Source organism: Mixophyes fleayi, chromosome 5, assembly GCF_038048845.1.
Source record: "Mixophyes fleayi isolate aMixFle1 chromosome 5, aMixFle1.hap1, whole genome shotgun sequence".
Taxonomy (NCBI): Eukaryota; Metazoa; Chordata; class Amphibia; order Anura; family Limnodynastidae; genus Mixophyes; species Mixophyes fleayi.
In genome coordinates this window covers 51,303,900-51,316,973 of record NC_134406.1, presented here as the reverse complement: position 1 = coordinate 51,316,973, position 13,074 = coordinate 51,303,900, and the positions used below count along the sequence as shown (strand labels likewise).

At 39.3% G+C, this 13,074-nt stretch overlaps 1 protein-coding gene across 1 annotated transcript in view; it reads left to right on the top strand.

Annotated features, from left to right (window-relative positions):
- Window positions 1-12,852, top strand: part of OXSR1 (oxidative stress responsive kinase 1) — a 61,016-nt gene extending 48,164 nt beyond the window's left edge. The window contains exons 10-18 of the mRNA XM_075212177.1: window positions 1,071-1,136; window positions 2,696-2,818; window positions 3,437-3,472; window positions 4,527-4,655; window positions 4,934-5,007; window positions 7,334-7,386; window positions 8,935-9,003; window positions 10,776-10,840; window positions 12,247-12,852. Of these exons, the coding sequence (XP_075068278.1) occupies window positions 1,071-1,136; window positions 2,696-2,818; window positions 3,437-3,472; window positions 4,527-4,655; window positions 4,934-5,007; window positions 7,334-7,386; window positions 8,935-9,003; window positions 10,776-10,840; window positions 12,247-12,321 (690 nt within the window). The 3' untranslated portion in view covers window positions 12,322-12,852. The remainder of the gene's footprint in view (window positions 1-1,070; window positions 1,137-2,695; window positions 2,819-3,436; window positions 3,473-4,526; window positions 4,656-4,933; window positions 5,008-7,333; window positions 7,387-8,934; window positions 9,004-10,775; window positions 10,841-12,246) is intronic.
- Window positions 12,853-13,074: the final 222 nt, after the last annotated feature.

Below are 13,074 nucleotides of genomic sequence, written 5' to 3'. Positions count from 1 at the left end.
ACAATATAAAGAGACTTACCTGAACACCGAAGCTCCAGGTCTCTGATGGGAGCAGCATGCTGACAGCCAGTCATTCCCAAGACACAGGACTCTGGCACCTCAGTTTGACGTCACTGCGACTTACATCAGAGGTAATTTAAAGCAGCAATGTCTGGACCCCGCAGGTTGTGTTTAAACACTTAACCTGCGGGGTCTAGACATTGCCGACATTTGCAGACATTGCTTCGGTGTTCAGTTAACTCCCTTTATATTGTGTTCGTTTGTCTTAGAATTCGTTTTTTTGTAGGAGTAAAGCCTGTCGGAATTTTCAGCATCGTAAATACGATTACTACCACAGCAACTGTAGTAGGCTAGTAACACAGAGTAATTAGTAAAGCAGTTATATGCTATCAGTATCATTAATGCCCAGTAATAAGCCACCAGTGGTAGTGCTCAATAATATGCCAGCAGTAACCGTAATTCCCATAAACCTCTTGCATTAGTAATGCCCAGTAAAATGCCAGCAGTAGTATTAGTACAGATTAACAGTAATGCTCATTAAAAAGCAACCTGTAGTAACGAGTAATAAAATGCTAGAGGAAAAAGTATTGACCAGTAATAAGCCAATAGTAACAGTAACTCCATTAATATACCACTTGTATTCGTAATGCCCAATAAAATGTGAAAAGTAGTAGTGCTAAGTAACTTGCCAGCTGCTGTTACCTCTCTTCAGCCCCCCACAACCTGCAGGTGGTGGTCCCTCCCTCCAGTCAACCCCCCCCCCCCCCCAAACACCTCCAAGGCAACTCCCATCCAGGTGCTCTTCCCTCTCCAACCGCGGCCCACGCCCCCCTCCCACATGGGTGCTCTTCCGTGTCTCTCCCCCCCTCATGGTGCACCCCCCTTCCCCCCTGGTGTTCTTCCGACTCTCTACCCCCCTCCCCCTTATGCTCCTCCCTCTTCACCCCCTCCCCCATCTTCCCATCTGCTCTTCCTTCTTCCCCCCTACCTGCTCCGGTTACTGATATCAAGTTGTTTTTGCAATATCTTGTGCTCACTGTTGGAAACTGATCCTTTGTTCTGGTTTCTAGAACAAAGAATTCTTACAGGAGAAGATGCTGCAAAGAGCCCCGACCATCACAGAAAGAGCCAAAAAGGTGAGAGATGTTTCATGAAAGCGGATGAGCTAGAGCGGATGAAGATGGTCCCACAGAATCTCACAACATGTTACATACTGAAGGAATTTGTTCTTCATCGAAAATATAAAGAGAAATCAATATATGTAATTATTTGGGAAAGCAATATACACCTGTAGTTATTAAATAATACTAAGGTTATAGCCAAGGAAATGCCCATTAGTTATAAGCAGCATACAGTGCACACAGATGATCTCTGAGAGCCGACCTATGGTTTGCTTACGTATGTACAACCAGTGCTAATATTACTATGGGAAATGATCATTTCCTGAGGGTTTGCAGCTCTGAATCCCATGTTAAAATATATATATGTGTTGTCATTATGTTGACAAGGAGGCTGTCTCCCCAATCCCTCTTTCCATTTGTCTAGATCAATGGGAAAAAGTGTTACGTACAGTCAGTGGAGGGCGATGAAGTCTGTCTGTGTTCACCACTGGCTGCATATAGTGATACATGTTCTGGTTTTACTCTGTTCTGCAAATGATGTGACAATTTGATTTTATCACCTTGCTATCTTTATTAATAACTGCATTCTAACATACATCATGTGGTATTTGTTTTCCTCTATAATGAGCAACATGTTTATAAACTCTTTCAGCCATGTCTGGAATTCAGATAAACGCAGAGAGCGCAATGGGGATTTCGCTCATTATTTTCGGTCATGACAAGGTCATTACAGTTAGAAACAGTCTTGGTTGTCAGTGCTATCGTATCTCTAAAGCAAAATAGCAGTGCCATTTGGTGTTCAGGATTTTAATATTTATACCACATTGTAATTGCGTGCAGAGTTGGCAGTGTGACTTAATTGCCTGTCACTCGGATCTTGCTAATAAGAGATTTATGTTGTGTTTTTGTTCACTCGTTTATCTGAGTGTTGATGAGTCTTCACTGCAGCCTGAAGTCCATTAGTATGGCTTTCAGTGGTTCATTAGCCTGTGTGTAGAAGATCTTTCTAAATAAAGTAACACCGTAATTGGTACGTAAGTGGTTCCAGTAGTCTATAATCTCCTACGAATATGAGAGATTATAGGAATCGGAACAAAGAAGAAAACATAAATAGGTTACATCCCGCTACAGTACTTCTGGTAATACAAACACTGTTGACCGACTCATTTTCCTATGGTATTATCTACATACCTCACATAGTTACAGGTTTAGGAATGAGGACGCCAAGATCATCCAGCTTAAGTAAGGTATTTGGCCAGTGGAGGCAGTGCAGGCAGCCATTTTGTGGCCTGAACCAATCTTAGTGAGCTCAGATGCTGTATTCTCATGGAGTCACATGCTCCTAGGCTGCAGAGGCTGCATTCTCATGAAGATTGGTTCATCCCACAAAATGGCTGCCTCCATTGTGTGTAGGCCACGGGCACTCTTTGAAAGGCTAGTTAAGAATTAAATAAATGATTAAAGTCCTAATAATGTTATATTAAACAAAGACTAATCTTGGTCTGGGGTGCCCACTGAGGCAGTTGCCATCTAGCAAATGGTTTTATTATTGAAGTGGCATTTTCTACTCCCAGGTTCGGAGAGTTCCAGGATCGAGTGGTCGGCTTCATAAAACTGAAGATGGAGGCTGGGAATGGAGCGACGATGAGCTGGACGAGGAAAGCGAGGAGGGAAAAGCAGCTGTATTACAACTTAGGGTGAGTGGGCAGATGCTAATGTTATTGGTCTTTACAAAACAACAAAGGTGCCATTAGCAATGTGGTCAACAATGTCCATTTAGTGCAATGATATTTCCAGCCATGGTCTCCTCTATAAACCTGAAGTAAAGAGGGATCAAATCACTGTTTTGTTAGGTAGTAATAATGAGAATTCTATCGTTGTACAAGTAAATTTTATATGGACTCCCGTCTGTTCCAGTTTTAGCCGGACAGTATGTTTTTGACAATATAAATCTCAAAGCGGCTCCTGGTGATTATCAGTTACATAGAGAGCTAGTGGCAGTAGCATATTATACTGTTTTACTGTTTGCCGTCCAAAATTAAACATGAGCCTTTATGGACTGATGATCAGATTGTATGTGAGACACTACTTTCTGCTTAATAAACCTGTTATCCTGATGAAGGTGGTTTAGACTGAATCTTATGCTCAAGGTTAATTTAAACTGAAAGGTGAACAAATGTCTTATCTGCTTTGTGTATCTTTCGTAGTGTGCTCATGGAAAAACCTGGGCAAGGTGTATTTATTATTATACACTTGTTTCCTCATATAGAATGTCATAGAAATACTGTGCAACTAAACTTCTATTTGTTTTTCAGTCTCCACGTGTGAAAGAGTCTTTACAAAACTCCGAGGTGAGTAGCAGTAGTTAGTATGTTCTGCAATGCACAAGGGGGGTGATGCTATGGAAATAGTTGTGGAAATAATCAAAATAGTTTTGCAGGAAAGGACTGCAGCCGGTATCAGATGGATGTGCATTTATATGAATAAGTATGAGGAATATGCATGTATTCCCTCATCAAACTTCATTTTAGGGCTTATTACTCTACAGTGGTCATTGGGTATACTACACTGTCTGGGAATGGAGACTTTCCTGATTTAGAATCTACTTATCTACTTACCTCAATGTTTCATGATATTATGTTTACTTGTTAAAAGCTATAATATATTATATTGACTGGCCTGCTTAAAACCTGTAGGTGGCTGTAAACTGTACAGTGTGATTTATACAGTCTGTGTAATACCTGTACAATGCTGTAAGGTGTACAATGTGATTTATACAGTCGCTATAAGACCTGTACAATTCTGTAAGGTGTACAGTGTGATTTATACAGTCTGTATAATACCTGTACAATGCTGTGAGGTGTACAGTGTGATTTATACAGTCTGTAGAAGACCTGTACAATGCTGTAAGGTGTACAGTGTGATTTATACAGTCTGTATAATACCTGTACAATACTGTGAGGTGTACAGTGTGATTTATACAGTCTGTATAATACCTGTACAATGCTGTGAGGTGTACAGTGTGATTTATACAGTCTGTATAATACCTGTACAATGCTGTGAGGTGTACAATGTGATGTATACAGTCTGTATAATACCTGTACAATACTGTGAGGTGTACAGTGTGATTTATACCATCTGTATAAGACCTGTATAATGCTGTAAGGTGTACAATGTGATTTATACAGTCTATATAACTCCTGTACAATGCTATACTGAGTATATACAGCTCACTAATGTTTCCTCCTCTGCGGGTTGATGCTTGAGTCCTCTAATAAATACACACACACACACACGAGAAATCTATATTCGTTAGGAACTGTTGATCTACAGGAACATGTTCGGACTTTTATGAGACTAGATGCATAGAGACCTGCAGCTAATCTCCCTGTGTTTGTGCTGTAGCTGTTTCCTCCAGCAGAGCAAAGTTCCACCTTTCTCCAGACTCCAGCACAGCCCACAGCAAATCTACCTCAATCATCTGGCCAAGCTCCGCCTTCCCAAGTGTCTGTGCCCGTCCCAGCTTCTGGACAGGTAAATAACAAACAGGACACCCACCAGGGGAGGAAGATTGACCAAAATTTGGGGAAAAGCAAAGTATATATGTCTGTCTTGCTATCATTAGCCTTTTAGTTACAGAGGTTTCCACTTACAGAAAAGACTCCATTTATATAGAGGTGCTAGCACTTTGCCCAATGTACCTTCTTTATATGGAGCTTAGATTATCAAAATTGTAGGACTTGGTGAGGACTGGATGATTGTTGCCTGTGTCCTGATATGTAAGTAATATATATTGTCTTTTATTTCTGCAGGCTACCCCCGCAGCTCCTGTGCCTCCTACTGCAGAAGAAGTTAAAGCTGTTATCAGTTTAGTATTACGATTAAGGTAGTTATTATTGTTTATATTTTAACCATCAGTAGCCTAAAGTAACCTGCTTATCAATTATAGGGGTCCAATAGGTCTGAGCTTTACATAAATCTTTCACACCCACGTTGTGTACTGGAAGTAAAGGAGAGCCATTGGCTATTTTCTATATAGAGTATTAGCTCTGTACAAATTGTTGTTCAGTAAACCCAAGTTTGCATTATGTAATTGGAAAATTATATAGCTGTTATTGAAGCAAACATGAATTTTGTTTGAACGCTTCTCCCTGTTGATGTATTGCCCAAACCTGTAGCAGTAACACTTGTAGGTTATAACAGACAGACTTGCAGGAATACTAAAAGATAATTAAAAGTAATGCAATTTGTATCAAATATTGTCTGTTTTCTTATAGACCACAAATTATAGCCAGAATAGAAGCTGAGATGTAAAACTTTGTAACATTGGGCATTGAGGTTCTTTAACAAATGACTGCAGAACTCCGCTGTGGTGGTTGTACGTGGTGCAATGTCATTAGGGGGGCAAATTGTACAGATCGGCTATTCTCAAAGGCTTCAAGCATGCCCTTAAGACCAATTTCTTTATTCAAGCCTATAGGCCTTCCTCCTAGCTCCCTTTTACTCCTACTCCCCCCCCCTCCCCCCCATTGATACCACATTATTTCCTTTAGAATGTAAGCTCTCATGAACAGGCCCCTCCTTGTCTTCTCCTCTTACTATTCCCTCCCTCTCTGTACCTCTTGACCTTCTTTCCTAGCCCTGTATTCTTAAGCTCAGGCCTACTTCATACTGGTCATTACCATCACTCTCACTCACTGTCCCGCAAATAATCTGATCTGCGGTAGCGTAATATTTGTTTGTTCACAATGTCTGGTCTTTCTTATTTTGTTCTAATGTGATATGGATCACTGCTTTCTGTATACATGTACACCAGCGTTGCGGACCTTTTGTGGCAACTTTTAAATAAAAGCAATAATAATAATAATTTGACTGTCCAGCGGAATAACTTATGCACATGAGGCCCATACATATAGTGTCGTCACTGATGGATGATGATGAAATTGTCGGCCAAACTCATTTTTAATCAATGAAAATCCAATCAAATTTTGAACGTTGTTGGTACTGTAGGTCATACAAACTATGACGTCAGACCAGCTTGTTAGCAAACAACCACATAAGTGTAGAGTTTGTGGCTAGTTTTGCAGCTAGAATACTGAACAATACTTTTTTTATGCCTTGTCTTCAAACCACAGAGCTTTTTTACATGTTCATCAAAAACATGTATTTAGCTTAAATTCTGGTGTTATAAATACATGTGATGAACTCATGAAAGGGTCACTGTGTATATTTAAAACAATATGAAAGAATATAAAATATATAATATGGGAATGTTTACCCTTTTGTAACTAAAGCGTGTGGTTTCTCTGCAGATATTTTTAAAATGTGTTTATACACGTGTGATAGGGCTCATAGAGCAATTCATGTTATCTTAAAATTTATTTAAAAAAAAAAAAGTTGTATTCCTATAAAATACATCTTATTTAAGTATTCTTATTTTGAAAATAGCTTGACAATCATTCTATTAGCTTTGTCCCTGCTATGAGCAAAAGCTTACAGTATACAGCCGCCTTCAACATCATCCTCTTCGTCATCCATCGTAATCATCATTTATCTATATAGCACCAATAATTCTGCAGCGCTATATAGAGAATATTGCTAACTCACATCAGTCCCTGCCCCATTGGAGCTTACAGTCTAAATTCCCTAACACACACAAACACACACACACAGAGACAGAGACTAAGGTCAATTTAATAATAGCCAATTAACCTACTAGTATCTTTTTGGATTGTGGGAGGAAACCGGAGCACCCGGAGGACGCCCACGCAAACACGGGGAGAACATGCATACGCCACACAGATAAGGCCATGGTGAGGAATCAAACTCATGACCGCAGTGCTGTGAGGCAGAAGTGCTAACTACTGAGCCACCGTGCTTCCATTGAGGTCTGCAGTCAAACAAAAATGTCTGCCCCTTAATATTTCTACTAAATATGGCAGCTGTGTACATAAAATGAAGGTCATTATAGTAATGTTTTTTGATACTTCCCTGCACAGGCTTTTCATAGTGGGCTGCATTTTATCACACGGATTTGTCCTTATGCGCTTGTCATTCGTCAGCCTGACTGAAACACAGCAGAAGCTGATGAGAAGTCTGCAGAATATTACATGTCGTTATGTTTCAGCTTTAAATAGCAAGTCAGTGCTTTATAAAACACTCTCACTTGTATATTTGTATTATTCATATAAACTTTTTAATTGTTTCCTCAGAAACACAAAGAGAGAACTGAATGATATTCGGTTTGAGTTTACTCCTGGAAGAGGTGAGAGTTTTTTTATTTTTTTAATAAAATTCATTCTTTAAACAGTAAAAATGAAGTTGATGTATTAGTTGGATCATACATACCCTCTCTAGTAGCTGGTCATGGTGCCGACTCATCGTCACATTACTTTATTATTTGGGCATAAAAAAAATCTTTAAAAGAGGTTTCTTTTACTCAAATTTAAGGTGTTATCTTGAAAAATCATAACCACAGGGGAATATGGTATGCTTTGAATTTTATATGCATATACATGTATTTTTTATATTATTCTTTAAAACCCAGACAGTTTGCAACAAATTGTACATCTTTTTATATCTGTGTGTCTAACATAATAATAGTAAGAAATGGCCGCCAGTCTCATTTGTGAAGGTTCTGCATTGTCTTTGGTTGGAAGCTCAGAGAAGTTTTCTGTGATCGGGTAAAAGGACCTTTCCCAGAGTAATGGCAGACTAGGTGGCTGTATCAGACTGCAACAGTTTTCCAGCTACAAGACCATTGTGTCCTGAAATATTACATTCTTGCTAAATGATGCATTACGTTAGGTGGAAATCAGTGGCGTCTAAAACACCTATGTGCTATGGCACTCCTTAGTACTAACATCCTGCTCCAGACAACCGAGTAAGGAGATATTTATAGTTGCACAATGCCGCATGACTTGATCATTGTCTCGGCTGACTAGGCCAGGCATGGGAATGAAACGCACCACACAGTAAATGGAGAACATCACGACACTATGGATCCTTGTGTGAGTGCGGAATTCTGCTTCATTCATACTGGTTATCATTTATATTTGTTGTACCATTGTGCTAAATGGAGGGCTGTACAATAGTTTGCCACCACTACCCCCTAAAGAACTATGCGTATAAAGTACACCAGCAGCTTAATACATAGTCACTTGGTGCTTGAAACAGGCCGGGTGATTAGAGGAGAGCATTGTGGGACAGGTACAAGCATTGGGGACCAGAGTAGATCTGGGGAGCAGTACCTTCATAATTAATAAAAAAACAAAAAAACCCCCCAAAAAAACAACAAGATTGTACTATTGCATTGAACTCCACCAGAAACTAATTATACCGTGGAGTTCGTATTTAACATTATATCTAATGTTATTGATCTTGCTGTACAGAAGGGTCCTTCATTGGACTTACTGATAGGACGGCTGCTGTCATACCTCTATGATTGAAGCCTTTATCACAAATGGGTTTTGCTTGGTAAGCCCCTGAAACCCTTTACAATATATTTGTGCATGTCAATAAGAACACCTTCACATACAACAGTATACATTTAGGTTTGGTGATCATTTTATAAATTCTCTCCCTTGTATTATTCCCAGTCTTTACAGTTCGTCCTCTAGTGTTCCTGATTAGTTTGTAGCAACTCATGTTCCACTTGCTGGGACAAAAGGGTTAATGTAGTCTTGTTTATTTAAATCAGTCTGGGAATTATAGCAAATAAATGAAGAGCAGTTCCTCATTTAACTTTCCTCATATTTTACAGGTATAGTAGAAACTTTTCAGTACCGGACTGAAAGCAATGTCTGTTTTTCAGATACAGCCGATGGTGTGTCCCAAGAACTTGTGTCAGCAGGCCTTGTAGATGGAAGAGACGTAGTAATAGGTAATCATTGTTTTTATAAAGGATTGCGTTCCAGTCTTTTGAAGTAATCTACAGTGCTTAGTTTGATATGTTCTGCGTGTAAGATGTGCAGCTACTAGATCTGAGCTTTTTCAGTGATTGTGACATTTTACCCCAGATATATTTAATAACTACAAGTGTTTGGTGACTTGTGGTTATAAAAGAGTAACAATGATATTTTAAAGGCTGACAACACCTCAGGATTAAATGTGTAATACAAGCTCTAAGGGCCTGTTTTTGCAAATATATCCCCTATCCTATCTATAAATGTTGGCTATAAATTCGCTCTAGTACCATGTATATAGCACTTACCTCCCCTAAAGCTCCTTCCACTTGGTGGGCCGGCCGTAGATGGTCCTTTCTCTATGGCCGGCACTTCTGCTGCATCACAAACTGATGTCCCCAGGTTTGAACAGAGGAGCACAAATCATCAACATTTATTTATATAACGCCAGCAAATTCTGTAGCGCTTTACAATTGTGATTGATTTTTACACTATTTTCAAATCCTTTGACTGCAGCAAAATGACACGGCAGTGGGCCGCCTGTAGACACGGCAGTGGGCCGCCTGTAGACACGGCAGTGGGCCGCCTGTAGACACGGCAGTGGGCCGCCTGTAGACACGGCAGTGGGCCGCCTGTAGACACGGCAGTGGGCCGCCTGTAGACACGGCAGTGGGCCGCCTGTAGACACGGCAGTGGGCCGCCTGTAGACACGGCAGTGGGCCGCCTGTAGACACGGCAGTGGGCCGCCTGTAGACACGGCAGTGGGCCGCCTGTAGACACGGCAGTGGGCCGCCTGTAGACACGGCAGTGGGCCGCCTGTAGACACGGCAGTGGGCCGCCTGTAGACACGGCAGTGGGCCGCCTGTAGACACGACACTACTGACCCAACAAAAATGTCAAGAGAGGCCAGTACTAAGGTTCATCCCTGAGCGCTCATACCCCTGGATGGTTGTACAGCTGCCTGTTGTGAATTGCTCTGTCCTCCCTTCACCAAGAGTTGAATTCCACATTGAGGATAGTCCTCAAAATAGTGATGAGTAGATCACTATGAGGACCACACTCATTGTACTTCAAACACTGGAGGGACCCTGTATACAACAGGCTACATTTTTGGTCTGTCCACAGGAGTCCCAGTTTATACACCACAGCGGGAGATTGTAAGACTGTGATGTCACCTTTTGGAATTAGTACCGGTATCTCTACAGTTTATTTTCTATTATCTTGCACATACAATTAACTCTATACATTAATGAAAAGGTGCTGAAATTAGCTATATTTAGACAATTTATCAGCAATTTGCTTATTACACATCCGTTGTTCAGAACATATATGCACCTAAGTTGTCACTTTGTTTGCCTGTGGTTTCAATGTCTTTAGCTTGTGTAGCTAGGCAATGTTTTGATCATTTGAATTGTTTGATGCCCGTGTTACTTTATTTTATTTATATACCAGTAATAATGTTGTGTTACCTTATCTTACATGTTTTACCATCTGTTCCATGTGATCGTATGCCATTTGTTTTGTGATGCCCTCAGTGTACAGCGCTGCATAATATGTTTATAATAAAGGGCAATAATAATAGTGAATATTGTTACCCCATTGTGATGAGCGGTACAAAATGAGTCCCCAACTTTCTATAATTCAGTGTACAAGAGGCGATTTAATATGTTTAACTGATAGCCCCATGTACAGGGATCTGGCCTATGCAGTCCATCCATCCTTCTATTTCCAACATGTTCTCTGCTCTCAGTTGCAGCCAATTTACAGAAGATTGTGGAAGAACCACAGACTAACAGATCCGTCACCTTCAAGTTGGTATGTGAAAAATGACTCATCGGACAGGTTTTGTAGACGCAGTTTTTCTGTATTATCCAGCTTATGGGTAGATTTCTGAAACCTAAAAAGGCAAAGTAGTGTTTGCTATAGGAACCAATCAGATTCTAGCTATAATTTTCCAGAATGTATTAGATAAATGATAGAATGTGATTGGTTGCTATAGCACCTCTACTCTTCCCTTGTGAAGGTGCGATAAATCAACCCCTTAGAGTCCTTTTCCTGACATCCAGCAAACACACATAATGAAGCGGTCATATACAGTAACTAATAAATTGCATTTAACATTAAAATGAATTACAATTAAAAAGTTGTTTAAAAGTATGTTGTTGTATTTTAATCTGTAGAACATTGTTTTCTACAGTATTTCTCTCATTTAGTTCAATACAGATTTGTTTTTTTTGTTTTAAATTTAACCATGCCATAGGTTTTATTTTTTTAATTTATGCCAATTTTTCAAAAAATGACTTTGGAGTTTTAGAAGTTAATATAAACGTCACCCATATCATATATGTTAACTTACAAAACTTAAAAATAACTTCAATATGGTGTAAGTATTTACAGAACAAGACTTGCAGCTAAAGTAACTTTTTAAGTCTCTTTCACTCAATTTTTGGTATACCTCCTTTTTATACATGAACACCCATTGTCTGATTCATTTCTGTAGGAGGTACATTACAGTGTGTATACATTGTGTTTTCTTCAGCTTACGCAAACTAATTTATTTCTGTGGTCAGAGTGCCTAGTTACATGCTAGTGCTACACCACAACATTTAGCTCGCATATTGTTTAAGTATTTTAATAAAATAACACCTAATAATAAAATAAAAAACCTCTAAGTGCATTAAAATGCATCAGAGAAAACATAAATCAGTATATAAAATCTATTTCTATGCTGAATAGTACTTCATATAATGTTTTTAATTTAAATGGAAAAATATATGTAATGCTGACCATATACCATAACCAAGGTGACAGCCAGGAGAAGGTTAAAGGGAACTGTGGCCATTGGATAACCTTCATCATCCTTGCCTTGGCCACCTAATCGTCTTTATCAGCAATTACCCAGTTCTCTCTTAGACATTGATGATAGCTGTCCTACGGGTAACTGTGTAGAAAATAAGGTGTTGCCTATAGGTAGGAACCAATCAGATGTCTGCTCCAATTTTCTAAACTATGGTAGCAAAATACCAATTACAGTTTCATTGTTTGCTGATGTCCCATTCTACAAGGAGGGAGGGTTGTTAAGGTGTGAGGGGGGGGGGGGGATATAATTGCTATAGTGGAGTCCTCCTTTAAGTCTGAAATGCCTAGATATAGAAGTATGTCTTTTATTGGCACCTTATGAAGTCTAATTCTTTTTGTTTTTCTATTTTTTTTCTCTCCAGGCCTCTGGGGTGGATCCTTCTGACATTCCAGATGATGGAAAACTCATAGGATTTGCACAGCTCAGTATCAGCTAAACTGCCATTATAGAAGCTGCTTCTTAATGAAACCTTCATCTTCATCTTTCTAATGCTTCTCTTGGCCTAAAGAACCACTACTGCCAAAGAATCAAACTCTGGCTTGTTTCAGGGCTGTAACAACATGTATTACTTTTTCTCTTGTCTAACAAATGTCTCTTACTTAGTGTAACAAGATTTACACTGAGGGATTAGAGCTTTGTAACGGAGACCAACAATGTTTCAGCACATGATTAATTTGGGTTTCTTTTTATTTTCATGTTAGATGTGCTAGTTGACTTCTTTAGTGCTAATGGGGACACCAGTAAAACGCGTTGGTTGTGCCTTTGTCACTGTAGAGGTTCAGCTTGTACTTCTCATACCTGTTTGTTACTGTTGCCTTATTTGAGAATACTACTGAGTATGGAACTATGGGTTTCTACCACTCCTAAACACTCAAGGCAAAAGAGAAGTGAATTTTGGGATCTGATTTTTATTGGCTTTAATTTAAAGTGAACAGAAAAGAGTCTAAATAAAAACATAATGATTTGAGTCTGTTCTTCTGTCTTAGCTTGTTACTTAAATAAAGATTGGCAATTTTTTTTAATCCGGGATGATTTTAAAAACTTTCCATTTATAACACGGCTGTTGGTGATGTAGATTTTCAAAGGGGCATCATTTTCCACCTATAGTAACTCAAGGAGGAATATATACGTATCATTTGTCTGCAAAAGTTTTCTGTAAATTTCATAATCATCTACTCATTATGGGACA